Source organism: Pseudopipra pipra, chromosome 2 (genome assembly GCF_036250125.1).
Source record: "Pseudopipra pipra isolate bDixPip1 chromosome 2, bDixPip1.hap1, whole genome shotgun sequence".
Taxonomy (NCBI): Eukaryota; Metazoa; Chordata; class Aves; order Passeriformes; family Pipridae; genus Pseudopipra; species Pseudopipra pipra.
The window spans coordinates 99975954-99990807 of NC_087550.1; the positions used below are offsets into that span (position 1 = coordinate 99975954).

The window sequence follows — 14854 nt, forward strand, 5'->3', positions numbered from 1 at the left end:
GGTACGCTATTGTGTACCTACAATACAGTAGCATATATATTAGTGCATAGTATATATAACTATATATAGTTTACATGAATAGTGTATATATATATATATAGCGTTCATATATATACACTATATAGTTTTGGGGTTTAGAGAGAGAAAGAGTATTATGCACTCTATGCTTAGAGCATGGTGCTAATAACACCAAAATCGCGGGTTCAATCCCCATACGAGACATTCACTTAAGAGTTGGACTCGATGATCCTAGTGGGTCCCTTCCAACTCAGAATAGCCTGTGAAATCCGTGGAAGCCAGGCACTTCAGCGCCAAACAGCCAGAACCTCTGAAACACCACGGGCAGCGCCGAACCCGGGGGGCGGGGCCAGGACCAGGCGGGGGCGGGGACTCGGTGTCAGGTCCCGCCCCTCCCCACCAGGCCCCGCCCCCTCCTCGCCGCGGTCCCGCCCCCCGCCGCGCGCGCCGCCCGGAGCCTCCGCGCCGATGCCACGTGGGAGGCGGCGGAGCCGCCGCCGCCGCCGGGCCGGACCCGCGGCCCCGCTGACGCTCGGGACGGCGCTCGCCGGCCGCCGGGAGGAGGGGAGGTCGCGGAGCCCCCGGGACCGTACCGGCATCGCCGAGACCCGATGGGTGCTCGGCGCGGTGGCGCCCGGCTCGCGGCTCGGCCTCCCGGGCCTAGAGGCGCTGGCGGCGGCGGCCGGGCCTAGGGGCGGCTCCCCGCCCTGGGCGGCCCCCTCGCTGCTGCAGGTGCCGGCGGCGGCCCAGCCGGCCCCGCGGCGGGACGGCAGCGACCTGCCCGCGGGTGCGCCGGCCACCCTGGCCGTGCTGCGCCTCCAGCCTGGCGCCGAGGGCTCGGCGCGGGTGGCGGCGGCGGGGGCCGCGCCGCGCCTGCGGACCGTCTACGTGAACCCGCGGTGGCTGGAGCGCCAGGCCGCGCTGGGGGCGGCGGCGGCGGCCGCCAGCCCCTGCGCCGAGGCGGCGGCGGCGGCGGCAGCGGCGAGCGGCGCGGCCGCGGGCCCGGCCGGGGGCCCAGCGGCGGCGGCGGCAGCGGCGGGGCAGGGCGAGGCGGCGGCGGAGGCGCCGGCCACCCCCTACGTGGGGCTGCGGCGGCCGCTGGGCTACAAGCTGGCCAAGGCCACCAAGGAGCGGATCTGGCGGGGGGAGTTCATTGACCTCTTTTCCTTGCTCCACACAGAGCTGGCCCCCGAGCACGGCCCGCGCCCGGGGGACACGCTGGACCAGTGGGTCTCAGCCTTCCTGGTGTACGCCAGCGTGCTGTGCGAGAAGCACCCGGCGCGCTGCGGAGCCATGTTCAAGTACCTGGACACCATCCGCAAGCTGCACGCCACCTACGGGGGCACCTCCTGGATGAACTACGACGAGGACTTTAGGCGGCGGGCGGCGAAGAACCCCTCTCTGCCCTGGGGTGACGTCGACCTGGACCTGTGGATGAAGTGGATGGCGCCGCTCAAGTCGCTTGTCCCCAGGCACTCGCGGGCTGAGGGCGAGACACAGCCCTCGCCGGCCCCGCCGCCCCCGCCGGCGCAGAGCCCCAAGCAGGAGGAGAAAAGCCAGGTGTGATGAGCCGATGGCCGCGTGTTTTCCCGCTCCGCTGGCTGGGCATGGTGCCCCCTCGGAGGGGAAGAGGAGGAAGGGGCAGTTGGGGTGCCCATGCGTTGGTCAGCGTCTCCAGTCTCACGGCGCTGACCCTTTGCTCGTGCTGACCATAGGGACGTGGTATCACGGGTGCCCAGCTGGCCACCGGCAGAGATGGGGTCGTTGATGGACGCTGAGTAAATAACTGTAGTTTTTATTGCCCTGGCCACCAGAAAACAGGAACTCCACTAGTTCCCTCCCCCGATACATAACTTCATCTTCCTGAAGACATTAGAAAAAAGATGTGGTTTTATTTTTTTCCTCTGAGTTGTCTTTAAAAAAATAACTTTCTCATCAATACAGTTATTTGTATGTAAGACAAAGCATCCAGACTCTCCTGTTACTATGGGAGCATGTGGGTAGTTGCAGGCTGTGTGGGAGGGCAGCAAAATTGATGTGAATAAAGATAAAATTCAGTATGAATGGCCACAGCTTGCAAATGCACTGTGATTTGAAGATCAAACCTGGTTTGGGACTCAGGAGATTTAATATACAAGTTATCACCTGTTTTGTGGGAAAAGATGGTGAGTGTGATTAGGGAAGGTGAGGGAGGATTTTATGGTTTGGTTTTTTTTTGCTTTCAGTAGAGGCATCACTGAGTTCCTCTAACCCCTGGTGCACACAGGCAGGTCTTCTGCCGCCTGAGGCATGACGCTGAGCTCTACAGCTACTAAGAGCTTCCTGCCTATATTAGGGGTTGTGCTGCTTCTCTTACTCTGGTGGATGTAATCTGCCAAATCTCCAGCACAGAAAATGCTGAATGCTGAACATTTAGTTTCATGCTAGCTGAATGCTGGTGTAGAGATTCTGTGATACTGGCTATGTTTATTTCTAATCAGATTTTTTGGGTCTGTAGGAAGAACCTTTGCATTCCTGTAGAATTTTTGCTAGTTTATCAGATGTTCTGCTTCCTGGGGATTGCCAGCACAGAGTGGCTAAGTTGTTTGACCCTGTTAGCCTGATCTGGGAAGGGAGGATCCATTTTCAAGGCATCTGGACGTGTTTGGTGTGTCACACCAAGTCCTGACTTTTATACCTATTAAAAGTGACTTCACTAGGCCAACTGCTGACAAAGAAAGGGAGTAAACACCACACAGTAATATAGATAAACCCAGGTCTGTTGGCCTTGGGCCTTCTGTAGTTGATGCTCTATGTTCCTGCAACTTTTTCCGATATCTTGTTTATATTTCTCCATTCTCAAGAACAACAGCTCAGTTCTTGTTCTCCTACAGATCTCAGTTGAGCACCAGATGAGCAATGGCTTATAACTTTCATCTCATCTGAGACTGGACCTTCAGCTTGTCATGTTACCCGCTCTTGTAACTTCTGCAGCAGCTGGTCTGTCAGTGTTGTCTGTTGAGGCACCAGAGGTCTCAATCCCCTTTGATTTCATGGAAACTTCCCAACTGATTATTAGCAGTGGCATTGATACCTATTTCTTTTCCCCCCAGAAAGTGTGTAAAGGAAAAATGTTTAACTAACTTACAAAATACTGGAAGTTTAATCTTTGTAGAAAGAGTAGTGCTTTAGCGGCACAATGAGAAAGTAAAAGTTTTGCAATTGTTCAGTGTGGTTACAACCACTTTTCTATTATTAGAGCAGTTTTTAATTGGTAGTGCACAGTGTCTTATAACTGCTTAAAAATGTCCTTAACTGAGCTAAGGGTTTGAGCAGCTGTTAAATGTAAATGAGGCCTAGGATAAAGCATGAGTTTATCATTGGCAAGGCAGCAGCAAGGAAATGTTTTCTTGGAGGTGACTTCTGTCACCTTCCCCCACACCTCCCCAGTGCCTTGCAAGCTCTGACTATGTTGTGTAAAACTACTTCAGTAAAATAAGACGTGACATCACACTTGGGCAAAAGAATTGGAGAATTAAAATGGGAGAGAATAGCCTTTTATGGGCTTACAACTTTGGCCAAAACCTAAGCTTTTCCACATTCATGCTGTCAAGAGGAAGAGGAGGTGTTCTACAAAAACCTTTTCCAGATTGTTAGTTTGAACTGATTTTGGTTCTGTAATTTCAACAGATAGCATTAGGCAGCATGACTGAATTTCATTTCCCCTCTAAGTCAAAGACTGGAATTTCAGCCTCATTTAGTTTAGTGACTGTATCTCTGGTTTTGCATTTCCACAGATGGTTAAACAGTAAAAGTCAATGTAAACAAAGTTTCTGTCTTCTGAAGCTATCTGTCCTTTCTAAGGCACTGGTGAAGAGCTGTATCTTTGCTTTATGTGGAAAGAACAAAGTGAGAAACGCTAGTTTTAGTTTGAATGTGGTAATTGGCATGTATGTAGGATAGCTGATATTCATTCCTGCAAATTTGTCTGTATATGTAACTTCAGACAATTCTCTTTTTTTCCCCAGACTCCATGAAAACAGAAGGCCAGTTGGGATGGCAGTCAGACTAATTGGGTGAGTTTATTTATCAAACTGACTAACTTTGGATCTTAAATATTTGCAGATTTGTTAAATACAGAATTTTTTATTGGTGCCAACAGCCTGACTCCGTTGGTGTTTAAGTGGAGCTCTGGTATTCTAGTGCATTCTTTTACCTCTGCTTCTGTTGCGTTGCAAGCTGTGCTAGAGAAGACGTAGGAAATTGATTTTACCCAATCAGCAATTATAACAATGGACTACAAACCTGCAGAGCAAGCCAGTTTGCTGGAAAACAGGAATTCCTGCAGCGCAGCACTTGTCACAGACTATCCAAAGAGGGCAAAGATTCAGGAAGGTGAATAAATTGAACATTGGTTGAATGAGGTCAGGAACAGTCTCCCGGAGGAGAACCCTGCTCTAAAATACTACTTTGAAAGTAAAAGCCAATTTAATGTGCAGATTAAATCTTCTCATTTGACCAAACTGTGTGCAATCCTGGATCTTTGCAGATCACAACCGGACACTTCAAAACCTTATGTATTATATTTGTTTAAAAAAAAATAAATCATAACTTGTCTTGTTACAGCTGTTACTTTTGCCATTTCATTGAGAATATTTGCAACATAAATGTGTATTTGACTCAAAACAGTATCATACACTTGCTATAATAACTCAGGTTGTCAGCAGAATTATTCTGTGAGGCTCAGTATCACCTCTCCATTGTTCTTTAAAAAATGAGTTAACCATTGCTGTCATTGCCAGATAGCCCAACTGTGCATTACAAAATTCTTCAACTATAGTAATTGACCTAAATTATAATTTTGTTTTTATTTTTGTTAGAATACTTAAGATCCTGAGCATCAGACTACACCTTTGTAGTCTGGTGTTCATGAAAATTATGTTCGCTGGTTCATGGTTTAATCGTTCTGCATCTCAGTGTTCTGTTTTCTTTTCCTTTTTCCTTGCATACTAGGGGTTATGATCAAGGTAATACTATGATCCAGTAACACGCATGATGGTAAGGGTTTGCCTTTAGTTGTTTCAGGAAAAAGTTGCCATTATCTCCTCTCCTTTACCTTTCTCGATAGTTCCAATAATATGCGTAACATGGAGTGTTTGTAAATTAATATCAAACTGTTTGTGACTTCACCTAAATAAATTTTTATATTCAAATGCTGTTCTTAATCTTAGTGGTTTTTCCTCCTTTGTTCTTATATTGCCACTTCCCTTTTGTAATCACTTTTTTCTATCACCTGACCTTTTTACAAAATTTTTGGTTTTCAGTTAGTAAAGCACAACCAAATTTTAACTGTGAGGAGAAAACAGCCTTTGAAATTTGCTTCCAATATTTTGCATAAAGACTTCATGATGTAACTGTAGTTGCTGTAGCTTATTCATCTGCCACTTGTTTAGACAGTGATAGGTATCAGGCCTTGACCTGTCTAAAAATGAAATAACTGCTGTGCTAAAATACCAGTATTTTAATGGCCCCCGAACTCAAACTGATCCAGTGAATGCTGAGATTCCTGCATTCAATATGATAGAATATAGAGCACTTTTACAGATGGAATTACAAATTTCAAAATTCCTTTTCATTTTTGAGAAGAGGCTTAAAGTCAATCATCAGATCATTCATGTAATTTTTCCCTCGTCCTGTTGTCTTAAGAAATCAGAATTTAGTTACTCACTGGTCTGTGCTGCGTTTGTTACCATCATTGCTACATGAACTACATGCCTGCTCCATCACTGCAGGCATCTCCTCCTGAGGAAGTGCTGTAACAGTGGCAGGATTTGGGGAGAGATGTGGGAGAGGGAGGGAATGAGGAAGGATGAGCAAATACTGGTCTCTCCTGTCTCCCTCATGAATTGTTCAAGTGTGGGTCTTAACCTACTGACTCAGAGCAGCAAAGCAGCAACAGTTTTGGTTTTTGTGTCCTATTTGGGAGCAGCATACCCAGCTGGAGTCTGAAACACTTCCTAATGTTCTTTAATGAGTCCTTCTGCCAAGAAATTTTTGGGTTTTTTGTTACTCTCTCCAGCCTTCATACAGTCTGGTGCTCTTCCTGGCACTCTGTCACCTCCCAGTTTCCTGGTTGCTACTGGTGCTGAGTTGGACCACCCTGTCTGCTATGTCTGCTGTAGACAATTGCCAGAGCTTTGTCTTGCTCTCCAGCGTCAGTGGCTGCTTTAAACTTGCTGCCTACTTTCATAAAGAAACTTGAATTTCACACAGTGCTGTTTTTACAACATGTGGGACCTCCCCCTTCTCCCTTTGTTTTTTTCCTTCTTCATCACTCTCTTTGAGCCACACAGTAATTTCACTGTGGTACTTGTGCATCCTTGCTTTGGGGTTTATTGTTGCACATGTGCTTTCCCCCTTATTGGTGTGCTGTAAGCTTCTGCATGAAACTTCCTCGTACACTAGTTTCTCATTAAGAGTGTTGGGCTTAAATAGGTTTGTTCAAATTTTAACAGTTAGTTACTGCACGGGTTTGCCTATGTCCTTGACACCCAGTGAATCTTATCTTTACAGCTCCTGATGTCCCGTCCTTGTTGAGTCAGCATGATGGCTTACGAAAGGGTGGTGTCAAATCTTCTGTTCACCTATGATTTATGAGTAGATTTTTTTGGTGATTGGAAGCTAAACTTGCTGTCATTTACATGATATGGCAGGCAGCATGAAGAATTTGAAGATTTTTACAAAGGTGCTGCGAAGCCTTTCACCAAGACATGGAATTTCCAGTAGGGAGTACTTGTAAAATGCATGGGAATTGATTTGTTTGGGGGGACGACCAGCATCTTATGGAAAAATAGTTTTCTCTCGGTTGACTAGAATTAAGGAGCATATACTTTTGGGGAGTAATTTCAGACAAGTTTATTTTTAGGGATTTCTAGCAGGATAGGATTCTTTTTCACAGATGTTCTTTTTTGTGTGCTGGATTGATACACATTGTTGCAAAGAACAAATTAAAACCAGTGCAATGTGACTGACAGCACAAAATGTGTTGCAATGTAGGACTGAGACTTAATTACCTAAGTCTTTATCAAGCTTTAACAAGAGTTGAGCTTCAGCAAAAGTAGACTCAAATTTCTAAATTTCTCAAATTTCAAAATTTCTACTCAGAAGTAGACTCAAGTTTCTAACTTCCACCTGTGTGCAGCAGTTCAGTTTGAGATACTTGAAGTATCTTGAAAACTCAATGCTGTTACTACTTTTGGTCATAATGATGTGTCTTTAAAGGTAAGATGACAGCAGAATATTTTGCATGTGGGGTATCCTGTCGCATCTGCAGTTGAGCGAAATCATTACTTCTGATCTCAGAAGATCTACCAGTTATTCAGTGTGACTTCCAATTTAAGCTTAAAACATTGCTTTCCCATCTTCTGCTGTCTCCTATCATCTTGCCAACTTAGTAATCTTCTTTATAAGAATCTGGTGAGCACAGCAAACATGTTCTGAGGGCCAGCTGTGGGATCAGGCAGCGTCTGACCAGCCTGTCTGCATGTACAGAGCCTTTCACCCCGGTATAGGTAGCTCTGTGACGGTGGTGGTCTCGCATTAAGGAAGTCAGGCTGGATGGAGTGCACACAGGAGACTCCCCAGCTACCTGCAAGGCTTGTGGGTTTTTGAGAAGCCAGTGGCATTGGCAACAGGTTTTTCTGTCCACTCCTCTGGTAAAACCAAAAGCCCCAGAGGCTGTTGCAACCATTGAGGGGAGGGATGTGACTCAGTTCTAACAGCCTAGGTGTTGGTGGAAATGTTGCCTTAGTGATCAACTTCTTTTTAGGTTATATCCTTAACATATGCTACAACAACTGATAGTATCTGTGGAATACTTTTGGTAGTTCTTTCTGCAAAGAAAACACAGCTGGAGAAATCACAAAGCTAGATGTTACTTTTCTCCTCTTAGTTTGGCACTCAGGTTTGTCTTTTTCCCTTTTCATGAAGTTCAGCATGCATCAGCCCAGTCCAATAAAGGACACACATTTTTATCCATAAAATCTTCTGGGTCCTGCACTTTTTTTTTCTTCCCCTGGGAACTCTCATCAAAACCAGTTGGCATCTTTGCAGTTTAGCAGTTTACTGGGCAATCAGCTAAACAGCAGTGGAGATTTAAAAAGCAGGAACATGTTTATGGTATTTTACATTTTTGTAAACGTGAAATAATTCAGTAAGTACTTTTACCTTTTTTGGTGGTTGTTGCTCTTTCTTTACTTTAAAGAATACTTTCTTTTTCATGATGTCTCAGTGCAGTGTTGCTGTGTCAATATTTCCAAGGCAGCAGGGGAATGTTTACATCCAAACAAAATCTGTTTTCTTCGAATTTTTTTTATTGCAAATATTTGTGTCTATAAAATCCTTTCCTTAAAATTTTTTTTTTTTTTATTCTGTGCAAAGTTAAACTTGGAACACAGTTTTCAGATTTGTTTATTTTCTGAACCATGTAATACGAGCGTTGTATCTGAACCTACATCAGCAGGTGTAGAAGGTGCCACTTCTAATGGCAGTTCTAATGATCAGAAGTCGAGTGGTTGTTTAAAAACAGCTACATTGCTTACACTGACTTCACATGTTACAAGCACCGTTTGCATTGCTGATGTTCAAAGTGTCCATAAGCATTACCCCCCAATATGAGTTTACATGAAGACAGGAGGCAGTTAAAGAGTTACATGAAGGCAGTAAAGTGTGCTGGTGTGGGTTGGTGGGGCTGCTTCGTGGATAAGCTGCAAGATAACGTGGTGGCAGAGGACCTGGGCTGTGTGTTCCCTGTAGATGTGCCTGACACAAACAGAGGCAAGACATGCCCTTGAAAGGTGTAACATGGGCCAACAGCTCGTTTTCATACCTCCTCTGCCTAAACTTCCCACCTTCCACTTGGGTGTTCTGGCACGTATCTTCCACCGTACTTCCCTTGTTTCTGCTCTTGGGTTTTTTTACTTTCTAACAGTGAAATGTCATTCATGTGAGTGTTTGGAATGAAGAAATACCCCTGGGACATGCAGATGGTTCCCTACTGTCTATATGTTTCCTGTGGATGATCTATGCAGTGCTAAGGGAAAAGATTTTTTTCTCCAATGACATTTATACAAGTACTGAACAGAGGTGCTGGGATTCCAAATGTTAGCAACTGGATTCTGGAGAATAAAATAAGATCAGTTGGAGGTGGGGACATTTCTGAGTGTCCTTGCTCAGGGCATGCAGGCGTGTATCTTGCTGCACTTGGTGTACCTGGGGGTAATGGACTTGAAGCAGTAGGCTTCTTGAAGTGCTGTGGGATTGGGAGAAGCATTTAATTTTCCTGTTCTCTGTCATTTTCCTTGTCCTTTCTCCCTCACCAACAGTCTTCCAAGCGAGATATGCGACTTTGTTGTCAAGCACTGGACAACAGGGGAAATCTCACTGCCATTACATTGGGTTGCTGGGAGAAATTAGTGAGTTTATACCTGTAAGATTGTGGGGTTTTTCCAGAAGCAGCACAATAAATTTGGTGGCATTGAAGGGAAAAAGAAAGGAAAAAGAGTGACTTTGAGGGTACCTAGTCTGTCCTTTGCTTTCCCATTGAGGAAGAGAAGATTTAGCTATTTGGCTTAATGTGATATTGACCAGTGGAAAAGCTTTGGGCAGAGTATCTCAGTAAGATTTGGTACCACAAAAGAAATTATGTGTGCATTGTTACTGCTGCAGGTGCTCTGTAGGCCAATATATGAGCAGAAAAAGGAGCCCTGGCCAGCAGGTGAAGTTGGCCAGGCTGCCTGTGATGTTGACCCGCTAAACCTGAGGGTGTTTCATAGAACTGGTTACAGAATCATGCAGCTCAAGGAGGAAACTTAAGAGAGCACTCTTCTTGTGCCTTAGGAAGCTTTAAAAAAAAAAAAAAAACACACCAAAAACAAAACTCAAAAAGTACTTTCATTGTATAACTGGAACGTGCAACAAATAATAACATAAAAGATATACTTGCAAATGCTTTCTGAGAGGAGAGGAGGTGGTATCTATTATGCACCATTGCCTACACCATGCGTTTTCTATTTTGAATATTATGATTGCATGCAAATGAAATGGAGTAAAATTGAATCTTTCAGTACAAATAAGATGGAGAATAATACAATTTACCAGTGTGTTAAGACAAATTAAAATGTTTTGTAGTTCTGTTAGTAAGCATTTAAAAAAAAAGCATTTAAACATTAGTTTATTTGGGACTTTTTTGTCAGTACTCAAAGCATTGAAAACAAACCTTTAGTATGTTACAACATTGTTGCAATGTTGAGAGCAGCACAAGTTGTTCATGGCCCTGTGTTTCACAGATGTATAAGCAGTCTCAGTTGTTGCCCATCAGATGGGAGAGGAATGGATAAGCACATCCTTTACCTGCCTCTTTTATGAGGAAGCTATTAATTTGGAGTGCTTCCCCAAGTGGACAAGCTGACAACTAGACCTTGGGTCACCTGGTTCCCCACTGATTCACAACATCTGAACTGCTGGGCTTGGACATAGGCAGTACCTTTTTGCTTCACTTGATCTCTCCAGCCCACAGTTGCTGAATGAGCAGTTCCTGAAGAGCATGGAAACAAAGAAACTCTTCTTTTTCTGTGTTGTTTGTTTGTTTGTCTGTTTTTTCTGGTGTTCCTGCAGCTTCAGTCTTGATGCCTTGTTCCGTGAAGCTGCTGCAAGAGAGAGTCGCTGAAGCTGAGAAACAAGCGAGGAGGGCTGGCTGAGGTGTTTCCTCACAGGTGTAAGAAAAGTGCAATGAATGCTACTCAGCTTTCCTAAGTCTGGGAAATGTTTGTTATAGCCTAGTTCATAGCTCACAGTGGTAGAGGACCGAAAAGGTAAACTTGCTTGTTGCTGTAGCTTATGTTGCCTAGCAGTGTATTACAGCATGTTCTGTGTATTGAATGGCATGGGAAGATTTAGTTGTGGTAGGAGGTGAAAATTACTTGACAGACATGTCCTGGTAAGATGGCTGACACTGTGGTTTAACCTGGCAAGCCACAGGGAAGTAAAACATGTCTTAATTCTCTTTCAAAATGCAGAATTGACTTTCTTGAGATGGGGGTGTTGCCTTGAGCATGTGTGCCTGTTTGATGTAGGGTGATTAAAAATAGTGATGCAAATGACGGGCCTGGTCAAGCAAGAACCTGAAAGCTTTGAAATGTTAGCTCTAGATAGCTTCACCTGTGAGTTTGTTCTGCTCAAAACTACTGGCAATTAAATTAACTGCTGTATTCCTGTTTTAATGCCTGTGAAGTTGCACCACAGGTTTACAGTGGCATTACTTCATGCCCAACAATCAAAGGACCTATTCTTCTGATTTGTCATCTCCTCCCCCCCCTTCCCCATCTGTGGGAGAAATGCCACTGTGAAAAGGAGAGCAATTTCAGGCATCGTGGTGAAGGCTGGAGTTCCTTAGGAAGCTTCAGAGGGCCTTTTGCCTGATCTTCCCCTCTCTGTTGCTGCACACCTTGAAAACAGGCAGGCCCAGAGTCAAAGAATCAGCAGTACCTGGGTGGGTCAGTGGAGTGAGCCCTTTGAGATAGCTAAGGATGGGAGAGTTGTCAATATTTAATGACTTTCAGCTATGATGTCCATTTTAAGTATTTGGGGGAAGTAGGAAACACACCCACCCCACACACTAGTACTTACACAGGGCCTCCAGAAAAGGAGTGAAGTCTGGGACTAGCTTTGATTCCCTCTTTCCCTCCTTGCCCCTCTGCCTTGCCTGCTGTGGAGGCTTTGGCCAGAGGAAAGAGTCAATTCATCACCCCCGTTCCCCATCACACCTGGGCTGTGGAGTTCAAAGTGGTTCTGGAACAGTTGGTGCTGCTCGGAGAGAGGTGGGGTGAACTGCAGCTGAGGGCTGGTGGGAACAATAGTGAAAATTAAGTTGTGCTGTGCCAAAGCTGCACCACAATTGCCTGAGCTCATCTTACTCCAGGAGCTGATGTTAGAAGCAGGAATTTAGTTGATGTCTACAAAAGCTGAGTTTTTCAAATTTGTAAGCATTGGAAATTGTAACTACAGAGCTACAGGAGGCTGGAGAAAACATAGTCAAGAGTAAACTATGGGAAATACTCTTTACTTGGAAGCCTTTTTCAAGCAGTAAGGAAATAGCAAAATCTGCCAGACTGTTGTTTGTCATGCTTTTTTGAGTAAAGGACAGTCAATACAGAGAGATACATCAGAAATTATTGAGATGCATTGTACAGCTCAAATTGTTGAGTGTGGCATATGATTATTTCTTCCTTGTGTTATTTCTTATTGCAGTTTCTACTTCAGTCTTTGTCCTAGAGTAACTCTTTTGTTTCTTTCTTTTTTTTTTTTTTTTGACTAGGAGTTCCCAGGGGCAGTCAGTGGCAATGCCCTGAGTAGAAATTGTTTAGAGCCCTCCAAGATACACTCATGGTTTATCTTCCATGTGTGCTCCTTTGCTTTCATGTATGCTGGATTTTACCTCCTGTTGTTCTGTGTAGTTCAATGGTTTCCCAGGGCCCTTGGCAATTTCTCAGCGTTTCCTTAAAGATGACTATTCAGCCTGCATAATTTCCAAACATCACAGTATTCCTTTTAATTTCTTCTGAGTGGAGGTGCTTTCAACATCTCAAAATACCTCTGCTAGGTAGTGGGTAAGAGAAGCTTAACTTCTATGTCCTCGTGTTTATTTTGTCTCTGTCATGCCTCTTGTCCTCTGAGACACTGTGCTGTTCTTTACAGTTCAAGCTTCTATGTCTCATGTTTCTAAAACAAAGCTTAGTCACCTGACCTTGGATGTAGCGTTATGCCCAAAAAATCTCTCAATCCATTTTGTTCAAAGTGAAGCTGCTCCTATGCCAACTGTATAAAAATTATTCCAATTGTTCTCAACAGATGTGTCTCTTACATTCAACGTCACACCTTGTACATTTATTTATAGAAGTATTTCCAATTAAGTGTTTTCATTGTTGAAGATGTTAAGAAGTTTCACCATCAGAAAAGTTGTTTCTTCCAGTAAACAGCAATTTCTATAAAACAGGAAAGGTCCTGAAAACCCATCTCAATTATTCTAAGATGTTTTGCTCCTTTTTACTCCATGAAAGGAAAATTGATTAATCCAGGAATTTGCACAGAAATTTCTCTCACTACTGCAAAGCCCTGGAAGGTCATTAGAATTGTCTTGTCATGCAACTTGTTACTGCATAATGGTGTGTGTGCTAACAAATGAGTCTTGGCTTTTACATTAATGAAGATGGCCTGCATCACAAGTGGGATGTTTCAAAACATTTTTAAATCAGAAATTTTAAATAATTTGTCTTTTTTTTTTTTCTTACTTAGAGGATAACCAAATTGATATGAACCAATTTCTGGAACTATATTTGTAGCTCTATCTTTAGTTTCTATTTCGTTGTCCAGCTTGGAGCCAGACTTTTTTTTTGTTAACTTTGATTTTTTCCTGATACAATGGAAAACGGGCTCTGTTTTATTATTCCAAACATTTTGCAAAATCTCCTTTCAGAGTAGACTTTTCTAAATTAACCAATGCTTGTGCAGTTATGTTCTACTTCTTACAAAACCACAGCTGAAAGGAGCAATTAAAACAGTTGATTGCTGCTTTAAGCCTGGAATTTAATCTGTATTTAACACAAGTAAGCTCTCATTTCAAGATTTGATGCAGCCAATGTTAATCGTACTTTTGGGTGTGTGCAGACTGTAGGATCTGGTGCTTGGGGATTTAGAAATCACAGGCTCTCATACAAGTGATTCCAGATGGGTGGATTTTTCCTTCGGACACTTCTGGCTCTTCCCAAGACATAACTTGTACCAACCAGTTCACACTTGCAACATGATGCCTCTCAAGAGGCATTTGGTGTCGCTAGGCTGTATCATGCCTCTGTAATCCTGCACCAAATTTCTCTCATCCAGACTTGCCAGCAGAATAATACTTACCAATACAAAAAGAAACACGTGAAAAATCCCTGGGGATGACTCCCTGCATACTCCCTGCAGTTTCATTGTCATTATAGGAGCAGGGAGGTGCTTGGTTCAGATACAGCTGAGCTGATCCTGGTGTTAGGTACCGCAGAGCTGTGGCAGCGTCCTGGTGATGTAGGTCTGGCAAGTCCGAGTCCTTGCTTGCTATAAACAGTGTCCCCAGCAAGACAAAAACACGAAGGAGGTGAACTGGTGCCTATCTGTCGCTTTTAGACAAGACTCTGTAAGGTGAGCTACAGAGCCAGGATTTACTCCCAAAGCAGTTTAAGCATAGGAGAGCACTGGGTCGAAGTCACACCAGTCCCAACCACGGCAATGATTAAACCTGCATCTGACTAAGTTTAGCGCTGTCAGTACAGAAGGCCAAAGCATTATGCCTGCCTACCTTTACTCCCTTTGTCCCTAAAATATAAAGCTTAGTTTACATAAATATGTAAAATACACATATATAAATGTAAAGCTGATTTCATCCACAAATGTTAAATAAATGTCAGTGGTCTAAACATAAATAAATTAATGGCTGTATGTGTCTGTTTTATTCAAAGCCACTTTTGCAATTCAGAAATGTTTCTTGAAGCCATCAGACTCTTCCCAGCTCTCAAGCAGAGAGAATCTACTTTGGGGAAACTGCCTCAGGTGCTACACTACTCATGAATGTGTTGCATCTACTAACTGCAACAGCAGTCCCTGTCTGAAATTTGGGGCAGTGGAGGGCTCAACTGCAATCTTACTAGGGCATCACAAAGCTTGTCACGTATAATCAAGATACTTGTAGTTGGACTAACTTAGGTAAGCAACGTGAGGACAGAAAACCAGATCACAAACAGTTGGTAAGACATAGTGTTGTTTG

The 14854-nt window shown here is 44.0% G+C and overlaps 1 protein-coding gene across 2 annotated transcripts; it reads left to right on the plus strand.

Moving 5' to 3' along the window:
• Window positions 1–228: 228 nt before the first annotated feature.
• On the plus strand, window positions 229–14517 carry LOC135410171 (transcription initiation factor TFIID subunit 4-like). 2 transcript variants are annotated; one of them, XM_064646607.1, is made up of 3 exons: window positions 229–1578; window positions 4026–4073; window positions 10672–14517. In XM_064646607.1, exons 1-2 carry the CDS (start codon window positions 244–246, stop codon window positions 4032–4034), a joined length of 1344 nt encoding a protein of 447 aa, XP_064502677.1. In that variant the 5' UTR covers window positions 229–243; the 3' UTR covers window positions 4035–4073; window positions 10672–14517. The 2 variants fall into 2 exon arrangements, with proteins under 2 accessions (XP_064502677.1, XP_064502676.1); XM_064646606.1 differs by lacking the exon at window positions 10672–14517 and adding an exon at window positions 4160–5210.
• Window positions 14518–14854: the final 337 nt, after the last annotated feature.

Coding starts and splice junctions, on each gene's coding strand:
- LOC135410171 (XM_064646607.1), top strand. CDS start 244: ATGATCCTAGTGGGTCCCTTCCAACTCAGAATAGCCTGTGAAATCCGT.